Source organism: Blastomyces gilchristii (genome assembly GCF_000003855.2).
Source record: "Blastomyces gilchristii SLH14081 genomic scaffold supercont1.19, whole genome shotgun sequence".
Taxonomy (NCBI): domain Eukaryota; kingdom Fungi; phylum Ascomycota; class Eurotiomycetes; order Onygenales; family Ajellomycetaceae; genus Blastomyces; species Blastomyces gilchristii.
In genome coordinates, this window is record NW_003101664.1 from 239278 (window position 1) to 252628 (window position 13351).

A 13351-nucleotide genomic window follows, 5' to 3' on the forward strand; every position below is an offset into this window, starting at 1 on the left:
CAGTAGTAGAAAAATGAATCACTGACTTTTTTAATAAGAAGTCAGTATCTAGCTATTTTATATAGATAATAAGTGAATACTCTTCTCTTATTCTATAAGTGAGAATAGTCAGAGTGATATCTCAGTAGTATCTCACTATTAAGAAAGAGTAATCTACTAATCTTATATAAAAGCAGAGTTCTTATATTTATTAATCAGATCTTTCTATAATATATCTGAATAATGTTATAAAGTGATTGAAAATCAGTTCAGATAAGATGAAATTATCTGTATAAAAGTAATAAGCTATGTAAAACCGCAGCAGAGTCTTGACACAGCTGAAGATATAATACTGTATCTGAGATCAGAATCAGATTTTTTAATAGTCTTATTATTAATTTAACTAATTTCATTATACAGTTTTAATATTAAATAGTAATCTTATACTATCTCAGTGAGACTTACTATTTACTCTTATTATATTTTTTAAATAAGATTATAATTTTTACTTCTTAATTTAAATTATTTTTATTACTTTAAATAACTTTAAATCTTATTTAAATATTATTAAAAAGCATTACTTTTTAAAAAATTAAAAATAGTCTAAAAAAAATCTTAAAATATCTAAAAATAGTAACTTTATATTAAGAATGAGACTAAATGAAATCAAATGAGATCACTTTCTCATTTTTTTCAAGTCATGATTTCATTTTAAGATCTCATATATAGTTACTTTACATGTTTTTTTAATGACTAGTCTCAGCAGGATTCACATCAAGAAATGTATGAGACCAGATCAAATGGGACCAAATGTGAAATTCATGGTCCCGGCGGCCAGTCTAGGACTCATGCTGGATTAATAATGCTGCAACCCGCTCAAACCGAGCCAGAGGGTCTGAGCCCGCTGAGATAACCTTTTTTGTTATCCATAACTTTTACCTAGTAGTGTCGGACCGACCTTAACTTAGTTAACTATGGCCCGTGCTTAATAATCCTCCTTCTCACTTAGCTAGCAATCTTCAATCAAGCAAGCTTTGCATCACACTTATTTAGTTAGTGATTGCTATTATTATATAAGTACTGTACAAGCATCAAACGCTCGCTTACGCTCGTTTGCTGCTTGCGCAGCCCTCTCTACCACTTCCACCCTCTACTCCTACCCCCCTCTTACTACCCCTTTCACCCCCTACTCTCTCTACCACCACCACCGTTTTCACCCTCTACCCCTACCCCCTCTACCGCCCTCTTTCACCCTGTATCACCCCTATCACCATTATCAGATTAATCAGAGCTGTACAGGCTGCAGAGCTGGCTGTTCAATCTCATTCATGAATTCAAAGAGATGCACATCACATGAGATCATGTTACAGGGCATTTAGCAGCCATGAACACAGAGAAGAGTATAAAGAATGTAAATACTATAGAGAATGTATGAAAAGAGTAGAATGAAAAAAAGATTGAAGATTGAAGATTGACCTGAGCTGTATGAGCCGGAGAGCAGATCTGAGCATTCAAATATTTTTGATGAAGGTGCACATGATGTCACATTACAGTGTTTTTTGCATGGAAAAGTTAGTTTTTCTATAATAAATAGAGAGATAAATAGAGAGAAGAGAGATATGGTATTCTGGCTCCACAAACTGATTCCCCAGCAACACTACCTGTGTACTCATTCGTCCCTGAGTCTGTAGTTCAGCCGGCGAAATGGATGATGGAAACATAGCATATTTGCCCGTAAAAGTCACCCAGGTCTTCAGTTATTGCATCTTTCCTCGGTTCCTGCACAACCGTCGCCAATTTGCTCCCCGTATACTTTAAGTTGAGGTGAGCGGGCGCAGGAGCAGGCGCCGAACATTCTTCGCAGATGAGCAGCGTATGCCATGATTCCCGGCTACTACTCCAGAGAGATGCTTAAATAGCGACAGACTTTTCGTGTAAAGCAATTGCAGATTTTTATCGCAGCATGGCGGCTTACAATTAAGATGAGGTGAATGGCTTATGGTGCTGTGGAGGACAAACTCCCCCTAGGCTAGATGTCGAGGGAAACGCTCCTTTCTCCAATCTGTTGAGATTTCAGACTTGAAATATTAGGGAAATCAATGTATGGCAATGAGTCAGAAACGGAATGCAACATATGAAATCTCAAAGACTTCAGAATTCCTTTAGTTTCGCTGGGGCAGATCGTTAAAGAAATGTTGAATATGCCTGCTAGTGACGTCATTGCTTGTGAACACAGATCTGTCTGGTAAAGTTTGCTACTTCTCACGATTTCATAGGTTTACAGTGCCCCTTTCCTACCAACAATCTCCTATTTCGAATAGAGGGAACTGGGCACCTTAGTCACTGCCTCCTGATATGGATGGCGTTTCATTACCCAGGGACTTAATAGGATATCTGGCGATACTTCGCTCCCGTTTAGCTGAATGTCTAGTATTCCCTTTGGAGTGTGGCGTTCCATGTTAGAACCATGTACCTTAATATATGTTGTCTCAACGTACAGTAGTACTTCATGAATGTGATACCAACACTGACGTCACTGCTACCATATATATTGGGGGTAGAAAGGGAGGGGCCCCAATATTTCTCAAATAGGAAAAATTATTCAGGGCTTGTACTCAGCTTTATTACGCACTTCACTACACAGGGAAACAGAGCCAGGGAAGGTCTACCTGATAAAGCAACGATTCTTGCTCCATACACTACGTCACTGCCGGGGAACTAGGCCAGCTATCCTAGGTAAATACTTGACCTCATGGGGGTTATTGGTATTAACGTCAAGCACATATGTGCAGGATACAGAACCATACCCGCCGGATGATCCTCTTTTTATTTTGTGGACTCGAGTAGAAAGAAGGGTAAAAAGCAAACAGAAATCCCCTGTTGAATCTCCAACCTCGTTCAACATTTCTACCCAGCTCCAACAGCTACATAAATTCCATCAGAAGTAAGAAGCCTTCGGCGCAGAACTCCCTTGCCCGCGAACATATTTATTGTCTCGAGACGTTGAGGGTTGCAGGAGTCGGAAATTAAAGAGCATAGGCTGTGGAACAAAAACCCGAAACAAGGGAGAAGAAGCCATATCAGAATGCATCGTCTACCCCGAACAGTCATCCCGCGGCTGAGGCTGCAACCATCACGAGCCACCTCTTCGCAGTGGTTCTCGCCAGCGACGGCATCATATCAACTTGGATTCCAGGATGGAAGGGGGGTAAGAAGATATGCCAATTCCGAAGCGTCATCGACTAAAGAGGGGAAGGAGAAGGGCGCCGCATATGGTAGCGGGGATGATGATAGTGGTGAGTGACTCCCTCCCGCTTTTCCACACTTACAAATCCCAACAAGGAATTTGGATAATTAACCAGATCCCATATGTACAAAGATAACCAACATTACCACCGCAAACATGAACCACCTCCCGAGCGCTCGGAACCAGAATCCTTCTCAGAAGAGTTCGAGCACCGGATTCCATCCAACAAGGCTCATCCCACGCTTAGTGACGAATATCAACACAGCGGCGCCGATCCGCAGCATCCCAAACGTCCTTCGAAAGAGGAGCTAAGCCCTGAGGACCAAAAGAAACAAAAAGAAACTGAGAAGGATGTAAGGAAGCATAACGAGGATATGGAGAAGAGGTATGATAGGGCTTATGTTCAACTTGATAACAAGGGAGAGTTTAGATCGTTGGAGGAAGAAGTTGAGCAATTCAAGAATCGAGGGAAATAATGCGAGGATTGCTGGGAGTGATCTTGGATGAGAGATCCGTGCTAAAGAGATTGGGCAAGCAGTTATGCTTTACCTGTTGAAGATGGATTCTCACATGGCATGGACTGGTCCGCTTTTAATTCGATGGGTCTTCTTCTGATGGGCGGTCTCCATTTAATTCGATGGGTCTTCTTCTGCTGGGCGGTCTCCATTTTTATTCTTCGGCGTTCCTTACTGCGGGTTGTTGGTTCGTTGAATAACTGACCAAAATTGTCAATGGAAAAAAGCGACATTACGTCCTAGAGAAAAATGGATGAGGCACTTGTTCCTGTCTTGGATAAATCCGAGCTATTTTTCGCATTGTATCATTGCGGTGCCATGCTCAAAGCAAGCAAAGAAATAGCGCAGGGAAACCACGGAGAACGAAGGATTCTGTACAAAATGGTATTATATGGAGTGTTTAAGCTAGTAACACATCAATTTATATAGGTATCAAATCGAATGCCCACATAAAGCTAGCCAGTGCTCTGCAGCAACGGGGTCTCTTCGGAAGGATGGTTCTCGTTGTCGCGATGAGCCACGATCCCATTGGCCCTAGATTCCGTTCCCGGAGCATCCCCGGGGCTTACATCGGTCTCTGCTTTCGATGGATTGACATACTCGAAATAGATCCCCATAATGAGTAACGTTCCCTGCAACAGGGCTGTGACCACGTACACCCCCCATGAACTCCAGCCCTCCGTACCCAGACGTGCTGCTAGGCTAGCCGCCCAAACTAGACTACCTGGGGTTTGGATGCACATCATCGGAATACTCAGGCTACCGACGCGACGGAGACGGAAGGTCGTATAGATCTGGGGAAAGTACTGGATGGACGCTAGGACGGCTGCGCAGATGCCGAAAATATTTGCGCAAAATTGACGCTGGTCTGAATGTGCAACGACAATAATTATGACAACGACGGCCGTTGCGATTGTCTGAAGAATGCATATTGCAGCGACTATGAGGGCTATTCTGAAGGAGGGGGATGAGGGTTTGCTAAGAATGGCAGGGGTCGAGCGCGGAAAGTAAATGACAAAAAGGAAAAGGCTAAATATTCGGTCGTTTTAGTATATCCAATGAGCCACTAAGTTGTATCCATCTTCTTTTGGCGGGAGGAATACGGATAAGAAGGTACGGTTTCATCTCACATTATTGTAAAGCAAAGCGCTTGGACCCCGACCTGCAATATGCCCAACAGCCCAGCAAAACAGGAGAATCCATTAATCTCTTTGCAGCAAGCAATGTCCGCTCCACTTCTTGGGAGCACAAGTATATTTGCAAAAGAAAATGTCCCCGATGTAGTTCCTAATAGAATAAAATATGGGGATATTCCAAAGGAAGATCGTCGCGATATAATTCTGTAATGTTGAGGTAGATATGAGAGGAGAATGCCCAACAGGATACATCTATGATAAGCACATCATATGTCAGTGAAAGGGCCTTAAAATTCAGGGTCACACTAGCTAATACTTACAGCGAAAGAGCAAAATTCCAAGGATTTGGCGATGCCAGCGCCTTGCAATGGGGGGTTATTGTCTCTTTCATGATGAGCTTCTTGAGGATGTTGGTGTCAGGCAACTGGGATTCTAGATTCTAGTGACGGATAAGGTGAAGTCTCAACGTATACGTGCTTCTTCGAACGGATATCTGTCACATCATTATGTCGCAGAGGCTGATGAGCAGAATAAATCGAACACGGTGAGAGAGATGATGCCCAACACATGCGGTCATGTCAAGCGCTGGTCAGATGCAGCATGTACGAACACTGATTGGCTTGTGGTGAGCGCCAAAGTAATTACATAATCTCTTATCTGAAGGTTATCGCTAGACGCCAGGAGAGCAACTTTACTACAGCTTCATGCTCAATTATCTCTTCATTGGCTTTTAGAGCAATCCAAAAGAGAGCTGTTCTGCCAATGAAGATGATCTAGCAGGCATGAAACAACGTTTTTTAAAGGCTTGGTGCATACCTTCAACTTATCTTTCAGGAAAGCAGCTGCAAGGCAGGGCCAACACATAAAATTAGGTCTTGCATCCACTACGTCACACCAGTGTCATAGGGGTCCCAACACCTGCTTTTTCGTCTTTGCCCATATATTCCAGAGATGATGTCGCCTGCTCTTTGTTAACTTAACTCCATCAAAAAGGTCATTTGTTAGTTGGCAACGTAAAGGGCCCTTGTATTGCTCTACATTGAGTAATTGAGTATTTCAGGCCAATCCTTTTTGCTTTTCATACACTGTTATTGTGATCACTGACTTACTGCACCCTTGATATCGCGTAGTGTTCATTGAAACACCAACATGAGATTCTCATGGTCTTTGGGCCTTGTGATCACCTTAGCCGTGACAGAAACGGCGGGTTCGAGGAACTGGTTCAGTAAAGCTGGTATGGTCTTAACCCGATGCTGTTTGAGATGTGCCGCGCTCTGTGTTGCGCTTGTTTTGTTCTCGTTTGTCGCCTATAAGTTGTGGTATACTACGAACCTGCTACAAGTTACAAAGAACTAACTATGAAATTATTATAGTATACAACAGATGGCACGAAACAGAGCTTGAACGTTGGCTCTCTGACCATGGCAAGTTCCACTCACTATCTTGATAAAACCAAAGACAGTTGACTAATGTCTCTACAGATATCCCATATCCCACGCCGGCTGATAGAAAGGATCTTGAAGAACTGGTAAAATCGAATTGGGAGTCGCGGATCCACATTCCTATCACGCACACAGCAGAACATGTATCCGAATCTCTGGGAGATGCGAAAGAGTGGATTTTTGATACGTATGCGTTTCTCAAATTCTTGCTAGGCTAAACATTAATCTGACCATTTATGTAGCTGGAGTGATTCCCAATTGAAAACCTTCCTTGACAGACATGGAATTGCTAGCCCACAGTCAAGCAAACGTGATAAGCTATTGGCAGCAGTACGAGAAAACTACGAAGCCATTGCCCAAAAGCTTGGACATACAACACTCTACCCTGGGAACTGGCTTTACGAGCAATGGTCAGAATCGGACTTAAAGGAATACCTCGACAGCCGTGGCTATAATGTGCCCCAACCAACAACTCGAGACAAGCTGATCGCTAGCGTACGTCGAAACGCACGTATTGCTGGTCTAGAATCTCAACGTGCTGCCTCGTCTGCCTCTTCATCGGCTGAGGCTGCTCAGAGAACCCTATCGGAAGCCCTGTTCAACGCCTGGTCAGAATCTGACTTCAAAGAATTTTTCGATAAGCACGGCATCAAAGTCCCTCAGGGTTCGAAACGCAACGAGCTTATTGCCCTTGCGCGCAAACATCGCGCTTCTTTGGTGCAAGACCCCACTGCTTCTCTCACAAGTGCATTTGGTGCAGCGACTTCAAATGCTGGAAACGAATTTGCTCGCGCGACGGAGGACGCAGAACTGAAAGCGGAAGATATGTTCAATTCTGCCATTAATAAATGGTCTGACTCACGTCTCAAGGCTTATTTGGATGCGCGTGGTGTACCGGTGCCGCAGGCGACGAAACGAGATGAACTCCTCGCCAGAGTACGCCTCAACAGGCACAAGGCAATAACCGGATACTCTGCTTGGACTTTTGATACCTGGACCAAGGAGAATTTAGGGTACGAGCAAATGGCTCCTTCCTCTTATCAAGCTTTGTAGGCAAAACGCTAACGTTCTGTCATTTAGGAAATATCTGTCCTCCCAGCATCAGCAAATGATGGGAAACATTGAATACACCCGCGACGAACTCATGAGAAGGGCAAAATCCGCATACGAGCAGGCTTCTAAAACCAGTGGAGCAGACTTCGCTGCCGTCACGAACTATTTGGCAAAGGAAGCTGCTGCAACCAAGGATGCTGCATTTGACACTTGGCCCCGGGTTGATCTGGAAAAATATCTCGAGTCATACGGTCTTAAAGGCCATAAGAGCTGGGATATTAATAGACTGCGCGAGGAAGCGAAGCGGAACGCTGATTTCTTCCGCTATGGAGAACTCGCACAGGAGGCAACGATCTTCTCTCGATTGCAAGGTGGTATGCAGTGGGTCTTACACCAGCTGAAAATAGGAGCGCTGAGTGGCAGGAGGGAAGGGCAGAAGGCCGCTGATACTGTGAAGGAAAAGGCTTCCCAGGGTGTAAAGCGAGTGACCGATGAACTCTAAAGAAACACTTCAAACTCCCCCTCCCTGTCCTGGAATAGGAGTGAAAAGCATGGGTGCTCTGCAGAAGGATTAATAGGGGTTGTCTTAGTTGAAATAACGTCTAACGCGGTCTTTTCCTTTTGATTTTCTTGTGATTTTTTTTTTGGTCGCTTGTTCTATTTTCTCCACCTTGTCAAAATATTCGTTTCCCATACGTATGTATTTCTGCAGTTTGCAGTTTATCCTTCCATCTTGTTTCGTCTGTCTGTCATGGTTAACTGAAATGGAACAATCGGCAGTTATATATGTATAATTTACTAAAATAATGAGAAAAGGAGAAAAGGAAACAAAATGATAATTACAGAGAAAAAACCCCGCAGCTGTTCTACCATGAACCCGCGTACATTTTGAGTTTGGCTACGCTATTGTGCTTTCCAAAAAAACGCAGATTATATGTTAAATCTTCTTTCGAGTCAAAAGGAAGGGCTTCTGATTTTGATATTTTCCTATATTAATATATTCATTCTTCGTTGTCGCCTTTGAATGTTCATGAAAATGCCTGTTCATGATCTTGATGCAATGCATACATCTAACCCAGCCCCGTTTCTACCTTGTATATTTCATAATACGACTAGTCACCAGATCAGCGGTTTCTCTGCTTCCCCTAGCTATTTCTTTTGAATGATGAACATAATATGCTGCCTAGAATGTACTCAAAACTGAGTCTTGTTAACCCTCTCATCAAGACCGAGAACCAGCGTTGCTTCTGCCACGTCGCTTTCTGATTTGGTGTATATATCCCGCGGTGTCGTCAACCAGAAAAAAAAAAAAAAAAAAAAAAAAAAAAAAAAAAAAAAAAAAACCCCGGCAAACAGTGACAGTCCATTTTGTATGCCCACAAGAGAGAAAGCTATGATATCGGTCATTTGAAAGACGGACCCATTTTTCCGCTCACTCGTTCAGCTCAATTTGAGAGGTAACCTTCTCAATCGGACTTGGGCGCTTCCGGATCCCCCTCCGCAACCAACTTGCCAACAACAAGGTACTTCTCCAGAAAGCGTTCCTCCCAACCGCGCAAATTGTCCATCTGATCCGCATCTAGCCCGCTCAGATCATCCAGGGGGCCCTTGAGGTCCTTCGTTAGCATTTCCTGGTCAAAGCTCTGGCAAGCTAACCCGCGAGTGGCATCTCTGCCGGCGAAGTTTTCATAGGGGCCGCCCTGTACGTAACGAGTGACGGATTGGTTAGTTTAGATTTGTTTTTGTACGATATATATATATATATATCTATCTAGTCGTCAATGCGCTTACTGGGCCGTAGAAGTTGCGCCCGGACGAGACGTCAAAGACCCGTCCGCGAACAGCTAGGTAGACAGGGGCACCATCTTTGCCGTTGAATGGGAGGAGGGTTGTTGGGGTGAAGGTGCGGAAGACGACCGGTGGTGGGCCTTTTGGAAGGACGAGAGGTTCTCGGGGGCGGAAGTGGAAATAGACCAGGAGGACAAAGAGGGAGAGGAGGACCAGGTTTATTGGGGTTGCGATGGAGGCTCTAGTTTGTTGTTAGATTTTTATTTGGTTCATTTTGTTACTGTTAATTCCAATTTAAATGTTGGCATGCGTTTTTATGTTGTCTCCGGATTGTGGCCATTCATTGAACTGGGCTGGGGATAAGATGGTCTGTGGGTGGTGGAGCTTACACCTCAGCAGCGGGCGGACTTGTATCTAGGAGAGAGGAGTGAGGGAGTTAGCAAAGTCGAAGCCAATACTACTGCCAGCTGTGGACATACCTGTCGCCATTCTCTAGCACTCGGCACTGAGTTTCAAGAGCTAGCTGCAAATCGGGAGTTTGACTGTTGGTGTGGAAGTCGGAAGGCAAGTTGAAGCAACCAAGTTGAACCAACATTGGTATGGGATCCGCCACGATTCGCTTCTGGAACTTCCACAACCAACGGAGCCATATCACGTGGGGCTGACCTGAAACGGGGCCGCGACAAGACTGGGGCTCAGGTGGACCTCGGGAGCAACCAAGGCAAGCATTTGACATCCAGCTTTTACCATGGAAACTAACTATATATCGCGAGGGCTTCAACACCTTCTGGGTAATTGACAAACTACTACCATTAAAGGGTCTAGCATCGGGTTGTAATCTACTCAACTTCTTCAGTTTTGACTCCGCATCGTGAACCACCACACTGGCCGCCCTTGTGATTTATTAGTGCTTTGTTGGACAAATTGAGTTAATTTTAGCCCAGCCTGCAGGGCCGCAGGCTGAATCATGCAAATAGCTGTTTGTCATAGGCTGCTATTTGGGCTTTTTGCGCGCCGTGATTGGCTAAATATCCAGGTATGGTATGAGTGCATAATCCTCACTATGGGTCAGTCTGTCTCCAAATTAAAGGATTCTGTGGTCTGGGGCTTGGAGCCATTGCTTCATAGTACGCGGGAGAAATGCGTGAATTGAAACCCCCCTACGGGGGTAGAGATGTGCGCCCGCAACCGGCGATTTCTTGTACTTTCTGGTATCCTCCTGAAACACTGCAGTTTATCTTTTCTAACCAAATTTGCAGGACAAAAGAGAAATACTTGTTTGAACCAACAATGTGGAAGAAAAACCTACGATCTAGAGGGCCCGTGATTGGGAATCCCGTGCTACTAACTACTACGCTCGACAATACGACGCTGCAGACCATGACGACTCTCAATTCTCCCACTAACCCTCAGGGCCACCCCGACTACAACCAGCGTGATCGCGACGATGGCCCAGGCCTACCACCATTGCCGTTGTGAGCATTCCCAGTTTTTATAACTCTGCCTCTTTTTCCACATCCTTATACATTGACATCATTACGAGGCACAGTGGTTAAAACTAATACATCATTTCTGAACTTGTCAGTAAGCCGATGGAGCCGGATTCGCGCAGATCAAACCTCCCTTCCCGGTCGCCAATACCATCTTCTATATATTCAAAACGCGATTCCCATGTAGAAGGCAACATGTCGTCAGCCGATTATAACGTGCCTCCAAGAAGAAGAAATTCCCAGGTCTATCAACCGGAGTTCCGCGAGAGCCAATATACCGATATTTCGCCGCCAGATTCTCCTGTATTTGCGCCCACTGGCCATCATGAGAGTCCTGACGTATCTCCCATAGACGATGACCCTCCGCGGTTTCCGCCTCCAAGAGCGCCTTATAGAGAACCTCTTAGAGAAGGCGGGCTCCAGAGTGCTGTGCCCATAACGTTCAAAGATGTTAATCGCAAACCCAGCGCAGTACACGCGCCATCTCAATCACATGCATCGTCTCCGCCATCTACAACCTTAAATCCAATATCTCCGAGCCAGGCATCGAACCGGCGTACGAGATGGGACGATTTTTCTGGAGAACCCACTCACGACGAGAAAGACAAGGTAGCGCAAGCCAGGCCCGGAGCCGTTGTTCCTCAGCAGGGTCCGACGATCAAACAATCATCTAAACAAGGGTTTAATCTTCTAGCCAAAGGGAAAGAGTTGAATCAAGCGAGGAGGAAGTTGATGGAGGGGCGCCGCCACGCTGATAAGAATGATAAAGCTGATCCCGCTCAGTTACCCCGCCCTCGAGAGCCATGGAAAGGTGCAAGCGGACGAGCAGCAATCGTTAAACCCATAGATACCAAGAAAACACCCCAACCACAACCACCGCTAAGTATTCAAACCCAACCTCGCAAATATAGTGCCTCTGGTGTAGAACGCAAACCGCTCCCTCGCAATGATGCCGCTAGCGGACATGCCCCTCTTACGGTATCTAAATCGAGAGACGCAGGCAGTGTGCCTGATGACCCAACCATTAAACCCATTGTTCCATTAAAAGCAGCCAACAACACCCCAGCATCTACCAGAATTCCTTCAACTCCTGCTTCTCATTCCGTAAACAGCGGGACACCAGCACAATCCGAAACCCCTCGGGCAACACAACCCGAAGCTCCCAACTGGGACTTTACTGCCAGGCTCCAAAACATAACTTTAGAACAACAGCTATCGAGCCGTTTCAGCGCGACTACATATGCAACAACTGAAGCACCAAGCAGTCCTCCTGGAACACCACGCGCTCAAACAGCTGATAAAGACGCCCCGGCCCTCCCTGCCGTTCATACGGAAAGGACAGAAACTATATCATCACGAACCTTCGTCAAAGCCACTAGGCGCAAACCAACACCATCAGAAATCACAACATCATCCGCAAAGACACTACCCCGCAGCCCTCCCGAGATGGAAGCCGAAAACCGCATCGAGGCAATGGAGGCTCGGCTCAACGACCTCGGCCAGCGCAAGGCGAATATTAACACGATCCTCCATGAGTTGACGCAGGTGATACAACCCAGCTCCATCGCGTATGACCTGGCGACGAGGAGCGAGGTCAAGAAATCGGTCAGCAGCTTGAACAATGAACTTACGGAGATTAGGAAGGAGGAACATGATGTGGGGATGAAGCTTATGAGGGCGAGGAAGAAGCAGGATCAAGATGATTATTATCAACCGTCGAGTATCTGGGTTAAACGAGTTACTGAGGATTACTGAGGAATTTGTTGGCTCCCCCTTAACCATGTTTCATTATTCCTTCTTTCCTTCTTGATTCTCGTTTGCACTCCAACCCGCCCTCGAACCGGCTTTCTTTTTCTGGTTCTTTTCTTTTGCTTTGCTTCTCTCTCTCTCTCTCTCTCTCTTTTTTTTTAAAAAAAAAATGATGGCTGGGCCAGATGATACCTTTTCTCCAAACCTGGCTACATTTTTGGTAATCTATTCCTTGATAGCCAACGAAGCTCCAGGGGTTCTCAGTTTTTTCTTTCCATTCATCCATTCTGGCTTCTCTGACTTTCTTATCTCGTCCCACTCTTCAATAAGTATAAGAAGGGCGCTATTAGCTGCTTTGGCGCTCTGCTGCTCGGTCTGTTGCGTCTCGTGACTTTTTCATTTTTCACTTTTGTTTCTGGCTCCAGAGAAACAGCCATGATACATTTTATTTTATATTTTGCCTGGCTTCCCAACTCCTTTCCTCCCTGTACATGCGAGAAACTACGATTTATCATGACCCTATTATCCCATTCCGTCATGCCGCGCTGTATATATGATACTTTGCTTCGTTCCCTATCAAGATGATTGCTGGTGGATGTGAATTGGTAAAAGGTATGTTTGATATTCCAGATGTAAAAGTTTAAAAATTAAGAGAAAAAATATATCCCTTCGCAGAGACAAGAAGCCGTACTCTCAGCGTCGAACCGGTTTTGGACTGCGAGGGGTATCTTGCGCGAAGGTAGAGGACGTCATTTCGTTATCCATCACTCCAGATCTCGACCTATTTCGTTTATTCGTAAATTGAAGGTTTTGTAGCACACACACACACACACAAAGCAATGAAGTTGACGCTCGTCCCTCATATAGCTGCCCTCATCTCGTTCGAATCAAGCGGGCCGGTGGTGCTGATGGATGTAGATATGTGTGTGAATACGTGTGTTGGTGGGATGTT

At 45.1% G+C, this 13351-nt stretch overlaps 5 protein-coding genes across 7 annotated transcripts; 3 read left to right on the forward strand and 2 right to left on the reverse strand.

Moving 5' to 3' along the window:
- Nucleotides 1–1562: 1562 nt before the first annotated feature.
- BDBG_07423 (PQ loop repeat protein) lies at nucleotides 1563–5680 on the reverse strand. Its single transcript, XM_002621975.2, has 3 exons — nucleotides 5198–5680; nucleotides 4872–5129; nucleotides 1563–4770 (listed from the first exon to the last, which is right to left on the reverse strand). Exons 1-3 carry the CDS (start codon nucleotides 5266–5268, stop codon nucleotides 4197–4199), a joined length of 903 nt encoding a protein of 300 aa, XP_002622021.1. The 5' UTR covers nucleotides 5269–5680; the 3' UTR covers nucleotides 1563–4196.
- BDBG_07422 (uncharacterized protein) lies at nucleotides 2195–5074 on the forward strand. The gene is made up of 2 exons (XM_002621974.2): nucleotides 2195–3275; nucleotides 3359–5074. The coding sequence occupies exons 1-2, from the start codon at nucleotides 3065–3067 to the stop codon at nucleotides 3700–3702; spliced, it is 555 nt and encodes a 184-aa protein (XP_002622020.1). The 5' UTR covers nucleotides 2195–3064; the 3' UTR covers nucleotides 3703–5074.
- BDBG_07424 lies at nucleotides 5586–8695 on the forward strand. 2 transcript variants are annotated; one of them, XM_031723081.1, is made up of 6 exons: nucleotides 5586–5928; nucleotides 6008–6111; nucleotides 6251–6301; nucleotides 6359–6506; nucleotides 6562–7332; nucleotides 7400–8695. In XM_031723081.1, exons 2-6 carry the CDS (start codon nucleotides 6027–6029, stop codon nucleotides 7872–7874), a joined length of 1530 nt encoding a protein of 509 aa, XP_031580167.1. In that variant the 5' UTR covers nucleotides 5586–5928; nucleotides 6008–6026; the 3' UTR covers nucleotides 7875–8695. The 2 variants fall into 2 exon arrangements, with proteins under 2 accessions (XP_031580167.1, XP_031580166.1); XM_031723080.1 differs by having other exon boundaries at nucleotides 5586–6111.
- BDBG_07425 (DNA damage response protein) lies at nucleotides 8279–10047 on the reverse strand. Its single transcript, XM_002621977.2, has 4 exons — nucleotides 9640–10047; nucleotides 9550–9574; nucleotides 9164–9401; nucleotides 8279–9072 (listed from the first exon to the last, which is right to left on the reverse strand). Exons 1-4 carry the CDS (start codon nucleotides 9647–9649, stop codon nucleotides 8839–8841), a joined length of 507 nt encoding a protein of 168 aa, XP_002622023.1. The 5' UTR covers nucleotides 9650–10047; the 3' UTR covers nucleotides 8279–8838.
- On the forward strand, nucleotides 9890–13211 carry BDBG_07426. 2 transcript variants are annotated; one of them, XM_031723082.1, is made up of 3 exons: nucleotides 9890–10196; nucleotides 10420–10635; nucleotides 10746–13211. In XM_031723082.1, exons 2-3 carry the CDS (start codon nucleotides 10451–10453, stop codon nucleotides 12403–12405), a joined length of 1845 nt encoding a protein of 614 aa, XP_031580168.1. In that variant the 5' UTR covers nucleotides 9890–10196; nucleotides 10420–10450; the 3' UTR covers nucleotides 12406–13211. The 2 variants fall into 2 exon arrangements, with proteins under 2 accessions (XP_031580168.1, XP_002622024.1); XM_002621978.2 differs by having other exon boundaries at nucleotides 9890–10361; nucleotides 10746–13177.
- Nucleotides 13212–13351: the final 140 nt, after the last annotated feature.

What these genes read in the sequence shown, in the direction of transcription:
- BDBG_07424 (XM_031723080.1), top strand. Translation starts at nt 6,027, where the DNA reads ATGAGATTCTCATGGTCTTTGGGCCTTGTGATCACCTTAGCCGTGACA. An exon ending in AAAGAGTGGATTTTTGATAC is followed by an intron (nt 6,507 to 6,561) that starts GTATGCGTTTCT and finishes CCATTTATGTAG; the next exon opens with CTGGAGTGATTCCCAATTGA. An exon ending in TGGACCAAGGAGAATTTAGG is followed by an intron (nt 7,333 to 7,399) that starts GTACGAGCAAAT and finishes TCTGTCATTTAG; the next exon opens with GAAATATCTGTCCTCCCAGC.
- BDBG_07422 (XM_002621974.2), top strand. Translation starts at nt 3,065, where the DNA reads ATGCATCGTCTACCCCGAACAGTCATCCCGCGGCTGAGGCTGCAACCA. An exon ending in TAGCGGGGATGATGATAGTG is followed by an intron (nt 3,276 to 3,358) that starts GTGAGTGACTCC and finishes ATATGTACAAAG; the next exon opens with ATAACCAACATTACCACCGC.
- BDBG_07425 (XM_002621977.2), bottom strand. An exon ending in AGTCCGCCCGCTGCTGAGGT is followed by an intron (nt 9,402 to 9,549) that starts GTAAGCTCCACC and finishes ACAACAAACTAG; the next exon opens with AGCCTCCATCGCAACCCCAA. An exon ending in GGCGCAACTTCTACGGCCCA is followed by an intron (nt 9,073 to 9,163) that starts GTAAGCGCATTG and finishes CGTTACGTACAG; the next exon opens with GGCGGCCCCTATGAAAACTT.
- BDBG_07423 (XM_002621975.2), bottom strand. Translation starts at nt 5,268, where the DNA reads ATGAAAGAGACAATAACCCCCCATTGCAAGGCGCTGGCATCGCCAAAT. An exon ending in TGGAATTTTGCTCTTTCGCT is followed by an intron (nt 5,130 to 5,197) that starts GTAAGTATTAGC and finishes TGCTTATCATAG; the next exon opens with ATGTATCCTGTTGGGCATTC. An exon ending in GCGCTTTGCTTTACAATAAT is followed by an intron (nt 4,771 to 4,871) that starts GTGAGATGAAAC and finishes CCGAATATTTAG; the next exon opens with CCTTTTCCTTTTTGTCATTT.
- BDBG_07426 (XM_031723082.1), top strand. Translation starts at nt 10,451, where the DNA reads ATGTGGAAGAAAAACCTACGATCTAGAGGGCCCGTGATTGGGAATCCC. An exon ending in GGCCTACCACCATTGCCGTT is followed by an intron (nt 10,636 to 10,745) that starts GTGAGCATTCCC and finishes TGAACTTGTCAG; the next exon opens with TAAGCCGATGGAGCCGGATT.